The sequence below is a fragment of the Salvelinus namaycush genome, chromosome 3 (assembly GCF_016432855.1).
Source record: "Salvelinus namaycush isolate Seneca chromosome 3, SaNama_1.0, whole genome shotgun sequence".
NCBI lineage: Eukaryota > Metazoa > Chordata > Actinopteri > Salmoniformes > Salmonidae > Salvelinus > Salvelinus namaycush.
This window is the reverse complement of record NC_052309.1, coordinates 42,667,892-42,680,814: the sequence shown is the minus strand read 5'-3', so window position 1 is coordinate 42,680,814 and position 12,923 is coordinate 42,667,892. Positions and strand designations below refer to the sequence as shown.

The 12,923-nt window shown below is 46.8% G+C and overlaps 1 protein-coding gene across 2 annotated transcripts in view; it reads left to right on the top strand.

The window, feature by feature from the left end:
* Window positions 1–12,923, top strand: part of LOC120044370 (glutamate receptor 4) — a 203,514-nt gene that overhangs the window by 106,176 nt on the left and 84,415 nt on the right. For both annotated transcript variants that reach the window (XM_038988995.1, XM_038988996.1), the window contains exon 3: window positions 9,534–9,773. In XM_038988995.1, coding sequence (XP_038844923.1) covers window positions 9,534–9,773 — 240 coding nt within the window. The remainder of the gene's footprint in view (window positions 1–9,533; window positions 9,774–12,923) is intronic.

Here is a 12,923-nt window from a genome sequence, read left to right as displayed (position 1 = left end):
GAGATCCTTGATGAAAACCTGCTCCAGAGTGCTCAGGACCTCTAACCCTAATCCAGACTGGGGCGATGGTTCACCTTCCAATAAAACAACGATTGTAAGCACACAGCCAAGACAATGCAGGTGTGGCTTCGGGACAAGTCTCTGAATTTCCTGGAGTGGCCCAGCCAGAGCTCGGACTTGAACCTAATCGAACATCTCTGGAGAGACCTGAAAATGGCTGTGCAGCGAAGCTCCCCATCCAACCTGAGATTGAGAGGATCTGCAGCGAAGAATGGGAGAAACTCTCAAAATACAGGTGTGCTAAGCTTGTAGCGTCATACCCAAGAAGACGCAATACTGTAATCGCTGCCAAAGGTGCTTCAACAAAGTAGTGAGTAAAGGATCTGAATACTTATGTAAATGTGATATTTCAGTTTATTTTGGTTATAAATTAGCGAAAAAATGTATTTGACCTGTTTTCGCTTTGTCACTATGGGGTATTGCGTGTAGATTGATGACGAAAAAAACTAAATGTAATCCATTTTAGAATAAGGCTGTAACGAAATGTGGGAATAGTCAAGGCGTCGGAATACTTTCCGAAAGGCACTGTTATATACGGTCTGAAACGAGTGGTGAATGATGGTGGCTTGTGCTGTGTGGTCAAATCAATAAATTGGTAGCTGCAAGGCAGTCAGCAACTACGTTGTGTTAGGTGTAGTGCTCAACACCTGTGGGACACAACACTGTGGAAATGTGTGCAGCATGGTAACAATACAATTCAGCTAGGATGTAAGTGTTGGTGGCATTGGTTTAAGTGAAGTAAGTAAGCCTTGTCCAGAACGGACCATGGGGAAGGAGCCTATGTCCTTATTCTGTAGCGTGAGGCAGTTTGATATACAAGTACACCCACTGGACAGGATGCTAGTCTATTAGGTCCTGCACCTTATCCCTAATCCATCTCTTTAATGCTGAGTGTCAAGCAGAGGCATTGAGTACCGTTTTTGGAGTCTGACTCAACCAGGGATCAAAACCCCAACCTTCCAATCTCAGTGTGGACAAACTAGCCACAAGGCCACTGAGTTGGTGCATTGGTTTTAGTGAGGGATTCACTAATTGTGATGCAGCTGTGTGGGTGGGTGTATTTGTACATGGGAGTAAAGTCTATTCATCAATATCACCAAAACAGAGATCAATCAACCTGGACAGGGTGTACCACACACACACACACACACACCCTCCCCACCCCGCCCATGCACGCACAGACACTGCACACTCTCTCTCACATGGGCCCATTGATTATGTGAGGTGCAGTGTTAGCTGTGGCTGGGGCTGCTGACCTGTTTGTGCAGTGGACTAGAAGGCTGGCGCATGCTGTTTCAGGGTCACTGCTGGTGTGGGACGGTACAAAATGGACCTTTCAATCTGGACAGACCGAGCCCTGTATGTCAGTCAGCAACAACATGTATGCCACTGCAGTTTAGACATAACTACAGACTTATAACTGTCGCGTAGACATATAGCTACAGACATACAGTACGAGTTTCATCATGGCACTTGATGGTTTTTGCGACTGCACTTGAAGAAACTTTCAAAGTTCTTGAAATGTTCCGCATTGACTGACCTTCATGTCTTAAAGTAATAATGGACTGTCGTTTCTCTTTGCTTATTTGAGCAGTTCTTGACATAATATGGACTTAGTCTTAACCAAATAGGGTTATCTTCTGTATACCACCCCTACCTTGTCACAACACAACTGTTTGGCTTAAACTCATTAAGAAGGAAATAAATTCCACAAATTAACTTTTAACAAGGCACACCTGTTAATTGTAATGCATTCCAGGTGACTACCTCATGAAGCTGGTTGAGAGAATGCAAAAGGTGTGCAAAGCTCTCAAACTTTTGACTGGTACTGTATAATGGAGAGTGTGGAGTAGGGTGTAGTGCCTCCACTGTATACTCTCCCAGGGTTGGTTTGATTTAGCCCCTTTAATGAGGTCAGTCTGACGGTGTGTGTGTGTGTGTGTGTGTGTGTGTGTGTGTGTGTGTGTGTGTGTGTGTGTGTGTGTGTGTGTGTGTGTGTGTGTGTGTGTGTGTGTGTGTGTGTGTGTGTGTGTGTGTGTGTGTGTGTGTGTGTGCGGAGAAGTTGTGTGTTACTGCTAGTGTTTCTCTCTAAGGTGAAGTTGATTGCTGTAAACACCCCCCTCTGCTTTGTGACACTTTCCCTCCTTCTCACCCCTCTCCCCCCCTCTTCCTCTCTCTTTCTCCAGAGCTTGTCTGGGCTGTGTAGTCAATTCACTGTCTGTCCTTTTCTCCGGGCAGACAAAAGGAGAGAAACAGCACTAGAGATAGAGAAAGTGGGAGAACAAAAAGCAGATTGAGCCTTACCTGTTCAATGTGTTCCATACAGTCCTCTCCTTTTAGGGTCTTCTTGTATGTGTGTTCTGTGTGTTTGTGTGCTTTCTCCCTCTGTGTGTGTATGTTTCACACTGGCTTCCTTTCATTGAATTCATTGCAGCCCAGTCTAGTTATAAACCAATGGCCACAGGGACAGGCAGTTCTGTTTATACGGTATCCAACGGTACCATATCACTCACAGGAATACAGAGATCTATCTCCACCTAAAGGCATATCCTTTAGGTGGAGCAGGGATGGTGAGCAGGGATGGCGCCGACAGAGATGGTCGCGTTCTTGGGAAACTATGCAGTATTTTGTTTTTTTATGTATTATTTCTTACACTGTTACCCCAGGAAATCTTAAGTCTTATTACATACAGCCGGGAAGAACTATTGGATATAAGAGCAACGTCAACTTACCAACATTACGACCAGGAATATGACTTTCCCGAAGCGGATCCTCTGTTTGGACCACCACCCAAGGACAATGGATCGGATCCCAGTAGGAGACGCAAAACAACTGAGCCGCAGAAGAGGCAGACTGAGCAGTCTTCTGGTCAGACTCCGTAGACGGGCACATCGCTCACCGCTCCCGAGTATACTACTCGCCAATGTCCAGTCTCTTGACAACAAGGTAGACGAAATTCGAGCAAGGGTTGCCTTCCAGAGAGACATCAGAGATTGTAACATTCTCTGGTTCACAGAAACATGGCTCACTCGGGATACGTTATCAGAGTCGGTACAGCCCGGTTTCTTCACGCATCGCGCCAACAGAAACAAACATCTCTCTGGTAAGAAGAAGGGGGTGTATGTGTCACGCCCTGGCTATAGAGAGGCTTTTTATTCTCTATTTTGGTTAGGCCAGGGTGTGACTAGGGTGGGCAGTCTATGTTCTTTTTTCTAGGTTTTTGTGTTTCTATGTGTTTGGCCTGGTGTGGTTCCCAATCAGAGGCAGCTGTCAATCGTTGTCTCTGATTGGGAGCCATACTTAGGTAGCCTGTTCCCACCTGAGTTTGTGGGTAGTTGTTTTTTGTTTCGTATCTGTACCAGACAGAACTGTTTCGGTTATTCTTTTGTCATTTTCGTATTTAGTGTTCGGTTGGTATTAAAATAAATATGAACACAAACCACGCTGCACCTTGGTCCTCATCTTCTTCTCTTGAATGCCGTGACAGTATGCCTTATGATTAACGAGTCGTGGTGTGATCGTAACAACATACAGTAACTCAAATCCTTTTGTTCACCTGACCTAGAATTCCTTACAATCAAATGTCGACTGCATTATCTACCAAGAGAATTCTCTTCGATTATAATCACAGCCGTGTATAACCCCCCCCCAAGCAGACACCTCGACGGCCCTGAAAGAACTTCATTGGACTCTATGTAAACTGGAAACCACATATCCTGAGGCTGCATTTATTGTAGCTGGGGATTTTAGCAAGGCTAATCTGAAAACAAGGCTCACTAAATTTTATCAGCATATTGAATGCGCGACCCGGGCTGGCAAAATTCTGGATCATTGCTACTCCAAATTCCGCGACTCATACAAAGCCCTCCCTCGCCCTCCTTTTGGCAAATCTGACCACGACTCCATTTTGTTGCTCCCAGCCTATAGACAGAAACTAAAACAGGAAACGCCCGTGCTCAGGTCATGTTCAACACTGGTCCGACCAATCTGATTCCACACTCCAAGATTGCTTCGATCACGTGGACTGGGATATGTTCCGGATAGCCTCAGACAACAACATTGATGTATACGCTGATTCCGTGAGCGAGTTTATTAGCAAGTGCATCGGTGATTTTGTACCCATGGTGACTATTAAAACCTTCCCCAACCAGAAACCGTAGATTGATGGCAGCATTCGCGCAAAACTGAAAACGCGAACCACTGCTTTTAATCATGGTAAGGCAACTGGAAACATGACTGAATACAAACAGTGTAGCTATTCCCTCCGCCAAACAAGCTAAGCGTCAGTATAGAGACAAAGTAGAGTCTCAATTCAACGGCTCAGACACGAGAGGTATGTGGCAGGGTTTACAGTCAATCACGGACTACAAAAAGAAAACCAGCCCCGTCGCGGACACCGATGTCTTGCTCCCAGACAAGCTAAACAACTTCTTTGCTCGCTTTGAGGACAATACAGTGGCACTGACATGGCCAACTACCAAAACCTGCGGGCTCTCCTTCACCGCAGCCAACGTGAGTAAAACATTTAAATGTGTTAACCCTTGCAAGGCTGCCGGCCCAGACGGCATCCCTAGCAGCGTCCTCAGAGCATGCGCAGACAAGCTGGCTGGTGTGTTTACGGACATATTCAATCAATACCTATCCCAATCTGCTGTTCCAACATGCTTCAAGAGGGCCACCATTGTTCTTGTTCCCAAGAAAGCTAAGGTAACTGAGCTAAACGACTATCGTCCCGTAGCACTCACTTCCGTCATCATGAAGTGCTTTGAGAGACTAGTCAAGGATCTTATCACCTCCACCCTACCTGACACCCTAGACCCAATCCAATTTGCATACCGCCCCAATAGGTCCACAGACGACACAATCGCAATCACACTGCACACTGCCCTAACCCATCTGGACAAGAGGAATACCTATGTAAGAATGCTGTTCATCGATTACAGCTCAGCATTTAACACCTTAGTACACTCCAAACTCGTCATTAAGCTCGAGACCCTGACCCTGTGCAACTGGGTCCTGGACTTTCTGATGAGCCGCCCCCAGGTAGTGAGGGTAGGAAACAACATCTCCACCCCGCTGATCCTCAACACTGGGGTCCCACAAGGGTGCGTTCTCAGCCCCCTCCTGTACTCCCTGTTCACCCATGACTGCGTGGCGATGCACGCCTCCAACACAATCATCAAGTTTGCAGACGACACTACAGTGGTAGGCTTGATTACCAACAACCAGGACACGGCCTACAGGGAGGAGGTGAGGGCCCTCGGAGTGTGGTGTCAGGAAAATAACCTCTCACTCAACGTCAACAAAACAAAGGAGATGATCGTGGACTTCAGGAAACAGCAGAGGGAGCACCCCCTTATCCACATCGACAGGACAGTAGTGGAGAAGGTGGAAAGTTTTAAGTTCCTTGGCGTACACATCACAGACAAACTGAAATGGTCCACCCACACAGACAGCGTGGTGAAGAAGGCGCTCAGGAGGCTGAATAAATTTGGCTTGTCACCAAAAACACTCACAAACGTTCACAGATGCACAATCGAGATTATCCTGTCGGGCTGTATCACCGCCCGGTACCGCAACTGCTCTGCCCACAACCGTAAGGCTCTCCAGAGGGTAGTGTTGTCTGCACAATGCATCACCGGGGGAAAACTACCTGTCCTCCAGGACACCTACACCGCCCGATGTCACAGGAAGGCCAAAAAGATCATCAAGGACAACAACCACCCGAGCCACTGCCTGTTCACCCCGCTATCATCCTGAAGTTGAGGTCAGTACAGGTGCATCAAAGCTGGGACCAAGAGACTGAAAAACAGCTTCTATCTCAATACAGCTTCAAGGCCATCACTGTTAAACAGCCATCACTAACATTGAGTGGCTGCTGCCAACATACTGACTCAAATCTCTAGCCACTTTAGTAATACAAAATGGATGTAATAAATGTATCACTAGTCACTTTAAACAATGCCACTTTATATAATGTTTACATACCCTACGTTACTCATCTCATATATATATATATATATACTGTACTCTATACCATCTACTGCATCTTGCCTATGCCGTTCGGCCATCGCTCATCCATATATTTATATGTACATATTCTTATTCATTCCTTTACACTTGTGTGTATAAGGTAGTTGTTGTGAAATTGTTAGATTACTTGTTAGATATTACTGCACGGTCAGAACTAGAAGCACAAGCATTTCGCTACACTCGCATTAACATCTGTTAACCATGTGTATGTGACTATTAAAATTTGATTTGATTATCCCTCACAGGAATACAGAGAGATCTACCTCCACCTAAAGGCATATCCCTCACAGGAATACAGAGAGATCTACCTCCACCTAAAGGCATATCACTCATCTCGCTACGTTTGACCAGAGAATAGGGTGCCATTTGGGACGCACATGTGGAGTTCTGCTATAATGATACGATGGTGGCTCTGTGTGTTGTGTGAGATGTTGTTGATATTGTAGCTCGTCTGTTTTTATTGGAAATAACAGCAGGCTGCTCGTTAGTGGTTCTGTTCATCTCCGGGGGAGAGAGGGGGGAGAGAGAGAGATGGAGAGGAAGAAACAGAGAGTGAGATGGAGGAAGAGGGAGAGAGACAGGACAACTGGACAGTCTGAGCCCTGTGTTAGTCAGCAACAACATGTTTGTCACTGCAGCTTAGACATAACTATAGACATTTAACTGTAGAGAGAGGGGGGAAAGACAGAGAAAGAGGGGGAGCGAGAGCGAGCAGGGGACAGAGAGAATGAAAGAATAGACAGAGACAGCGTGATGAATGATGTACAGTATATGTACAGTATAATAAGTGACACCTGGAGGGGGTGGAGACAGTCACAAGGACAGGTGAACCAGATCAGGGTGTGACACTGCTGGACTGTTTTTTTCTTTACTTCTTAATGCGTTTCAGCCAATCAGTTGTGTTGTTACAAGGTAGGAGTGGTATACAGAAGATAGCCCTATTTGGAAAAAGACCAAGTCCATATTATGGCAAGAACAGCTCAAATAAACAAAGAGAAACGACAGTCCATCATTACTTTAAGACATGAAGTTCAGTCAATATGCCAAGAACTTTGAAAGTTTCATCAAGTGCAGTCGCAAAATCATCAAGCGCTGTGATGAAACTGGCTCTCATGAGGACCGCCACAGGAAAGGAAGACCCAGAGTTACCTCTGCTGCAGAGGATAAGTTCATTACAGTTAACTGCACCTCAGATTGCAGCCCAAATAACTGCTTCACAGAGTTCAAGTAACAGACACATCTCAACATAAACTGTTCAGAGGAGACTGCGTGAATCAGGCCTTCATGGTCTAATTGCTGCAAAGAAACCACTACTAAAGGACACCAATAAGAAAAAGATAATTGCTTGGACAAAGAAACACAAACAATGGACATTTAGACAGGTGGAAATCTGTCCTTTGTTCTGATGAGTCGAAATTTGAGATTTTTGGTTCCAACCGCCGTGTCTTTGTGAGATGCAGAGTAGGTGAACGGATGATCTCAGCATGTGTGGTTCCCACCATGAAGCATGGAGGAGGAGGTGTGATGGTGTGGGGGGTGCTTTGCTGGTGACACTGTCAGTGATTTATTTCGAATTGAAGGCACACTTAACCAGCATGGCTACCACTATAAGGGCACAGGGCGAGTCCCAGATGCAGACACGGGAGGCAGATGGTTCGAGTCTCTAAAATTTATTATAATCCAAGGGGCAGGCAAGAGAATGGTCGTGGACAGGCAAAAAATCATAAGGTCAGAGTTCAGGAGGTACAGAGTGGCAGGCAGGCTCGAGGTCAGGGCAGGCAGTATGGTCAGGCAGGCGGGTTCAGAGTCAAGGCAGGCAAGGGTCAAAACCGGGAAGACTAGCAAAAGAGATAAGAAAAGGCAGGAGCACGGAAACACACGCTGGTTGACTTGACAAGACGAGACGAACTGGCAACAGACAAACAGGGAACACCGGAATAAATACCCAGGGACTAATGAGGAAAACCAGTGACACCTGGAGGTGGATGGAGACATTCACAAAGACAGGTGAAACAGATCAGGGTGTGACAACCACAGCATTCTGCAGCGATACGCCATCCCGTCTGGTTTGCGCTTAGTGGGACTATCATTTGTTTTTCAACAGGACAATGCACACCTCCAGGCTGTGTAAGGGCTATTTGACCAAGAAGGAGAGTGATGGAGTGCTGCATCAGATGACCTGGCCTCCACAATCACCCGACCTCAACCCAAGTGAGATGGTTTGGGATGAGTTGGACCGCAGAGTGAAGGAAAAGCAGCCAACAAGTGCTCAGCATATATGGGAACTCCTTCAAGACTGTTGGAAATTATTCTACAATGTAGAAAATAGTAAAAAAAAAATAAAGAAAAACCGTTGAATGAGTCTGTGTCCAAACTTTGGACTGGTACTGTATGTGGCGTTTAGGTGTGTTTACCCTCCACTACACCACTGGACGCAACACACAATGTTACAGGATGATGTGTTAGGGTACAATATGATGCAACGTATCACAGCGCGCTGGCACAGTGTATGTGGGTGCTCAATTTCTCCTACATGACTGGCACATGAAAGCCTTGATGATGTGCAAATCACTCTGCTTCAGGAGAGATGGAGAATGAGAGTTACATAGAGTTACGAGACAGTGGTGGTTTGTTTTAGCGTGTTCGCTTCTAGCGTGTTGACACATCTACGTGTCGTTGTTATGTCTAATGGTTTGTAGAACAAGTGGAGGAAGAAACTCAGAAGGCATCAAAGCCTGGGTTTTCTCTCTCGCTCTTTCTATCTCACTTTGTCCCTGTCGCTCTCTCCCTCTCCTCTATATCTTCTTCAGCCCTAGGCATTCACATGCTGCAAAGAGAGGGACTCCCAACAACACTGTAACACTACGAAAAAATAAGGCTGTCAAACCCAGCGTCGCAACAATAAAACAACCACAAAAAAAACATGTCTATCTGTTCCCACAAGCAATTATAGCATCAGGGCTCGAGACACTAAGGCGCCTTAAGCAGAAACTGCAGTGTGTATGTAAAGACTTATAACACATAGCTTTTCATATTAAAGCCGGTGTTTGTCTCCTACAGGTCATATCTTATCACAATACCCACTGGTTTATTAGCAGATAAAGAGAGAGAGGTGACAAAAGGAGTTAGAGAGACTCATTAAACTAGAAATCATGTTTTAAGATGGAAACATTAGAGGAAATGTGATATTTTGTGGATGTTTTGGGTAGATGTTATTCCATAGGCAACACAGGGCTTCTCTTGTAGGGATTTGAATGGGTTGGTGAACTATCTGCAATGTGTCTCTCTCTCTTTACCACTGTCTGCTCTCTCGCGGTCTATTCTTACATGCACCATTTCTCCCTTTAAGAGATTCAAATGTTTAGTAAACTAATTCAGTAACTAACTTATCTCTCTTTCTCTCTCTCTCTCTCTTCCCCCCTTCCATACCTCCTCCACAGTCTGCTCGCAGTACTCACGGGGCGTATTCGCCATCTTTGGCCTGTACGACAAGCGCTCGGTGCACACGCTGACGTCGTTCTGCGGGGCGCTGCACATCTCCCTCATCACGCCCAGCTTCCCCACCGAGGGAGAGAGCCAGTTCACGCTGCAGCTCCGGCCCTCCATCCGCGGGGCGCTGCTCTCGCTACTCGATCACTACGACTGGAACAAGTTTGTCTTCCTCTATGATACGGACCGGGGTGAGTACTTACATTTGTGTGTGATGATGTATATGATGACGTGTACCTTTTTAAGTCTTAATGCAATCAGGAAGTCGCTCCACTGTGTATGATTACATCATACTACTGAATTGACCTTTAGTTTGTCACTGACAGTGTGGTAAGTCGTTGTAATGGTACTTAATCATTTATTGGATTTATACACTGATTGTACAAAACCGTACAAACACTGCTCTTTTCACCGTCATTGTAAATAAGAATTTGTTCTTAACTGACTTAGTAGTTAAATAAAGGTTAAATAAAACATGTATACAAAATAAAAAATATATACAGTATATAAATTCCCCGACATAGACTGACCAATTGAATCCAGGTGAAAGCTATGATCCCTTACTGATGTCACCTGTTAAATCCACTTCAATCAGTGTAGATGAAGGGGAGGAGACAGGTTAAAGAAGGAATTTTAAGCCTTGAGACAATTGAGACATGGATTGTGTATATGTGTACAAGGGGGGAAGTGGCTTTTAAGTGCGTCAAGAACTGCAACCCTGCTGGGTTTTTCATGCTCAACAGTTTCCTGTGTGTATCAAGAATGGTCCACCACCCAAAAGACATCCAGCCAACTTGACACAACTGAAGCACTGGGGTCAACATGTGCCAGCATCCCTGTGGAACGCTTTCAAGACCTTGTAGAGTCCATGCCCTGATGAATTGAGGCTGTTCTGAGGGGGTGCAACTCAATATCAGGAAGTTGTTCCTAATGTTTTGTACACTCAATGTATAGCGCCTCAAAGCTTTTCCAGTAGCTCAAAGTGCTTTACATAGTAAATGGAGAGATGGAAATAATATTTACATGTCACAGGTGTATGTTGATGTCGTAACCGTGGGGGGGGGCACATTAAATTGACTTGCGGGACGGATTTACCAAGGGCACCGGGAGTTGCAGGTCTCTGTCCCATAGGCACTCGTAAATCGGAAAAGAGTGAATAGGTGCAATTCAGAGGCCATGGTAAGTTACAACCATATTACTTATAGTGGTCCAATTCTTTCAGATTCTCACACCGTAAAGGGCCATTGGAAGGAGAAATGGAGGCTGTGCTTATATTGATTAGAAGGGAGTTATAATAGACTTAGAGATTTAGAGTGAATAACAGCACTTATGTTGTCACATAGGAATGAGAGGCTAAGAGTCAGTGGATGAGGTGCCTTTGCTTACATTGGAGGCGTGGGTTTGAATCCCACTTCTGACACCATGGGTGTTTCTCAATATGCATACTGCCGTACTCCACACTCTCCTGCTCCGAGTGCATTCTCCGAAGACGTTTTCTTGAGTCCGTTCTTGTGAGGACAAGAGTATGGAGAGCGCATAAAACAATACATTTGAGAAGCACTCGCACTCCCCCTACTGTATTACCTCACACACACCTCACCTCCCATTCACTGAACTTTCTTCCAGCCAGGACAATGACAATAGAGACGAAACAAGATATACACAAAGCATAACATTTAACTTCATAATTATCAGCTAGCTACATGTGAATCGTAATGGTCAAACTAGTTAAATGACCAAAGGACCTGTCACGAATCCCGCCGAGGATGGTGCCTCTTTCTGTTCGGGCGGCGCTCGGCGGTCGTCGTCACCGGCCTACTAGCTGCCATCGATTATTTTCTTTTTGTTTCTGTTAGTTTGGGCTGATTGGGTGCACCTGTTTTGAGTTTAGTTTGGTGGGTAGGCTATTTAAGGGCAGGTAGCCCGCTGGCTGTTGTGCGGGCTTGTATTCTGTTATGTTGGTGTTGGATTTTTAATGTGGATTTTGTTATTTTCTCGGAACAGTTTAGTCCGGTGTTTTTGGACTCGTCTTTTCATGCGCCCGTGTGTTTTAGGGCATGATCGTTTTCCCTGTGTATTGGAAAATAAATCCACGTTCTTGAAACCTGCTCTCTGCGCTTGACTCCATCCACCCAGTACTCCTAGCAGCTCTGACAGAAGCCCGCACCACCATATGGAGTCAGCAGGAGCAGCGACCACCCCTCTCCCAACTATGGAGGAGCGTGTCCATCATCATACAGCTGTCCTTCATCGTATCGGGTCAGCGATGGACCAGATGATGGAGAGGATGGAACGATGGGAGAGGAGTGGTCTCCCGACGCCCCCTTCAGCTCCCCTGCAGACGACACAACCCACTCCTACAGGGTCATCGGCTGGGACCAGCACATTGCGTCTCACCCCCCCGAGGGTGTACGATGGAGCAGCGGCTGGTTGCCAGGGATTTCTGCTCCAGCTTGAGCTTTACCTGGCTACCGTGCGTCCGACTCCCTCGGGTGAGGAGAGTGTAAGCCTCCTTGTCTCCTGTTTGTCGGGGAGGGCCCTGGACTGGGCCAACGCAGTCTGGAACAGCCCAGACTCGGCTCGGGACCATTACGCGGAGTTCACCCGCCGGTTTCGGGCTGTGTTCGACCACCCACCAGAGGGCCGAGCGGCGGGTGAGCGTCTGTTCCACCTCAGACAGGAGACGAGGAGCGCCCAGGAGTTCGCTTTAGAGTTCCGGACCTTGGCTGCTGGTGCGGGGTGGAATGACAGGGCCTTAATAGACCATTACCGTTGCAGCCTCCGGGAGGATGTCCGTCGGGAGCTAGCTTGTCGGGACACCACACTCTCCCTCGATGAACTGATAGACATGTCGATCCGACTAGATAACTTGCTAGCTGCCCGCGGGCGTTCAGAGGGGGTCCTGTCCATTCCACCTCCCAGCCCTCCCACTCCAACTCCAATGGAGTTGGGAGGAGCTGCATCTAGGGGGACCGGAGGAGGTGGCTCTTCTTGCACCTACTGTGGCCGGAGAGGACACACTTCGGACCGGTGCTGGAGGAGTCCATCTGGGAGTCGGGATGGCAGGCGGAATACTCCTCGGCCACCCCAGGTGAGTAGGCACAAGACTCACCCAGAGCTCCCTGTTGGTCACATGTTTTTGGTTATTTTTTTCCCTGCGTTTTTCCCCTCTCTTCAGCATAAGGCGCTAGTCGATTCAGGCGCAGCTGGGAGTTTTATGGATCGCGGACTCGCCCGTAAGTTGGGTATTCCGCTGGTGCAGATAGACCCACCTTTTCCCGTGCACTCCCTAGATAGCCGACCGTTAGGGTCAGGGCTGGTCAGGGAGGCCACGATTCCGC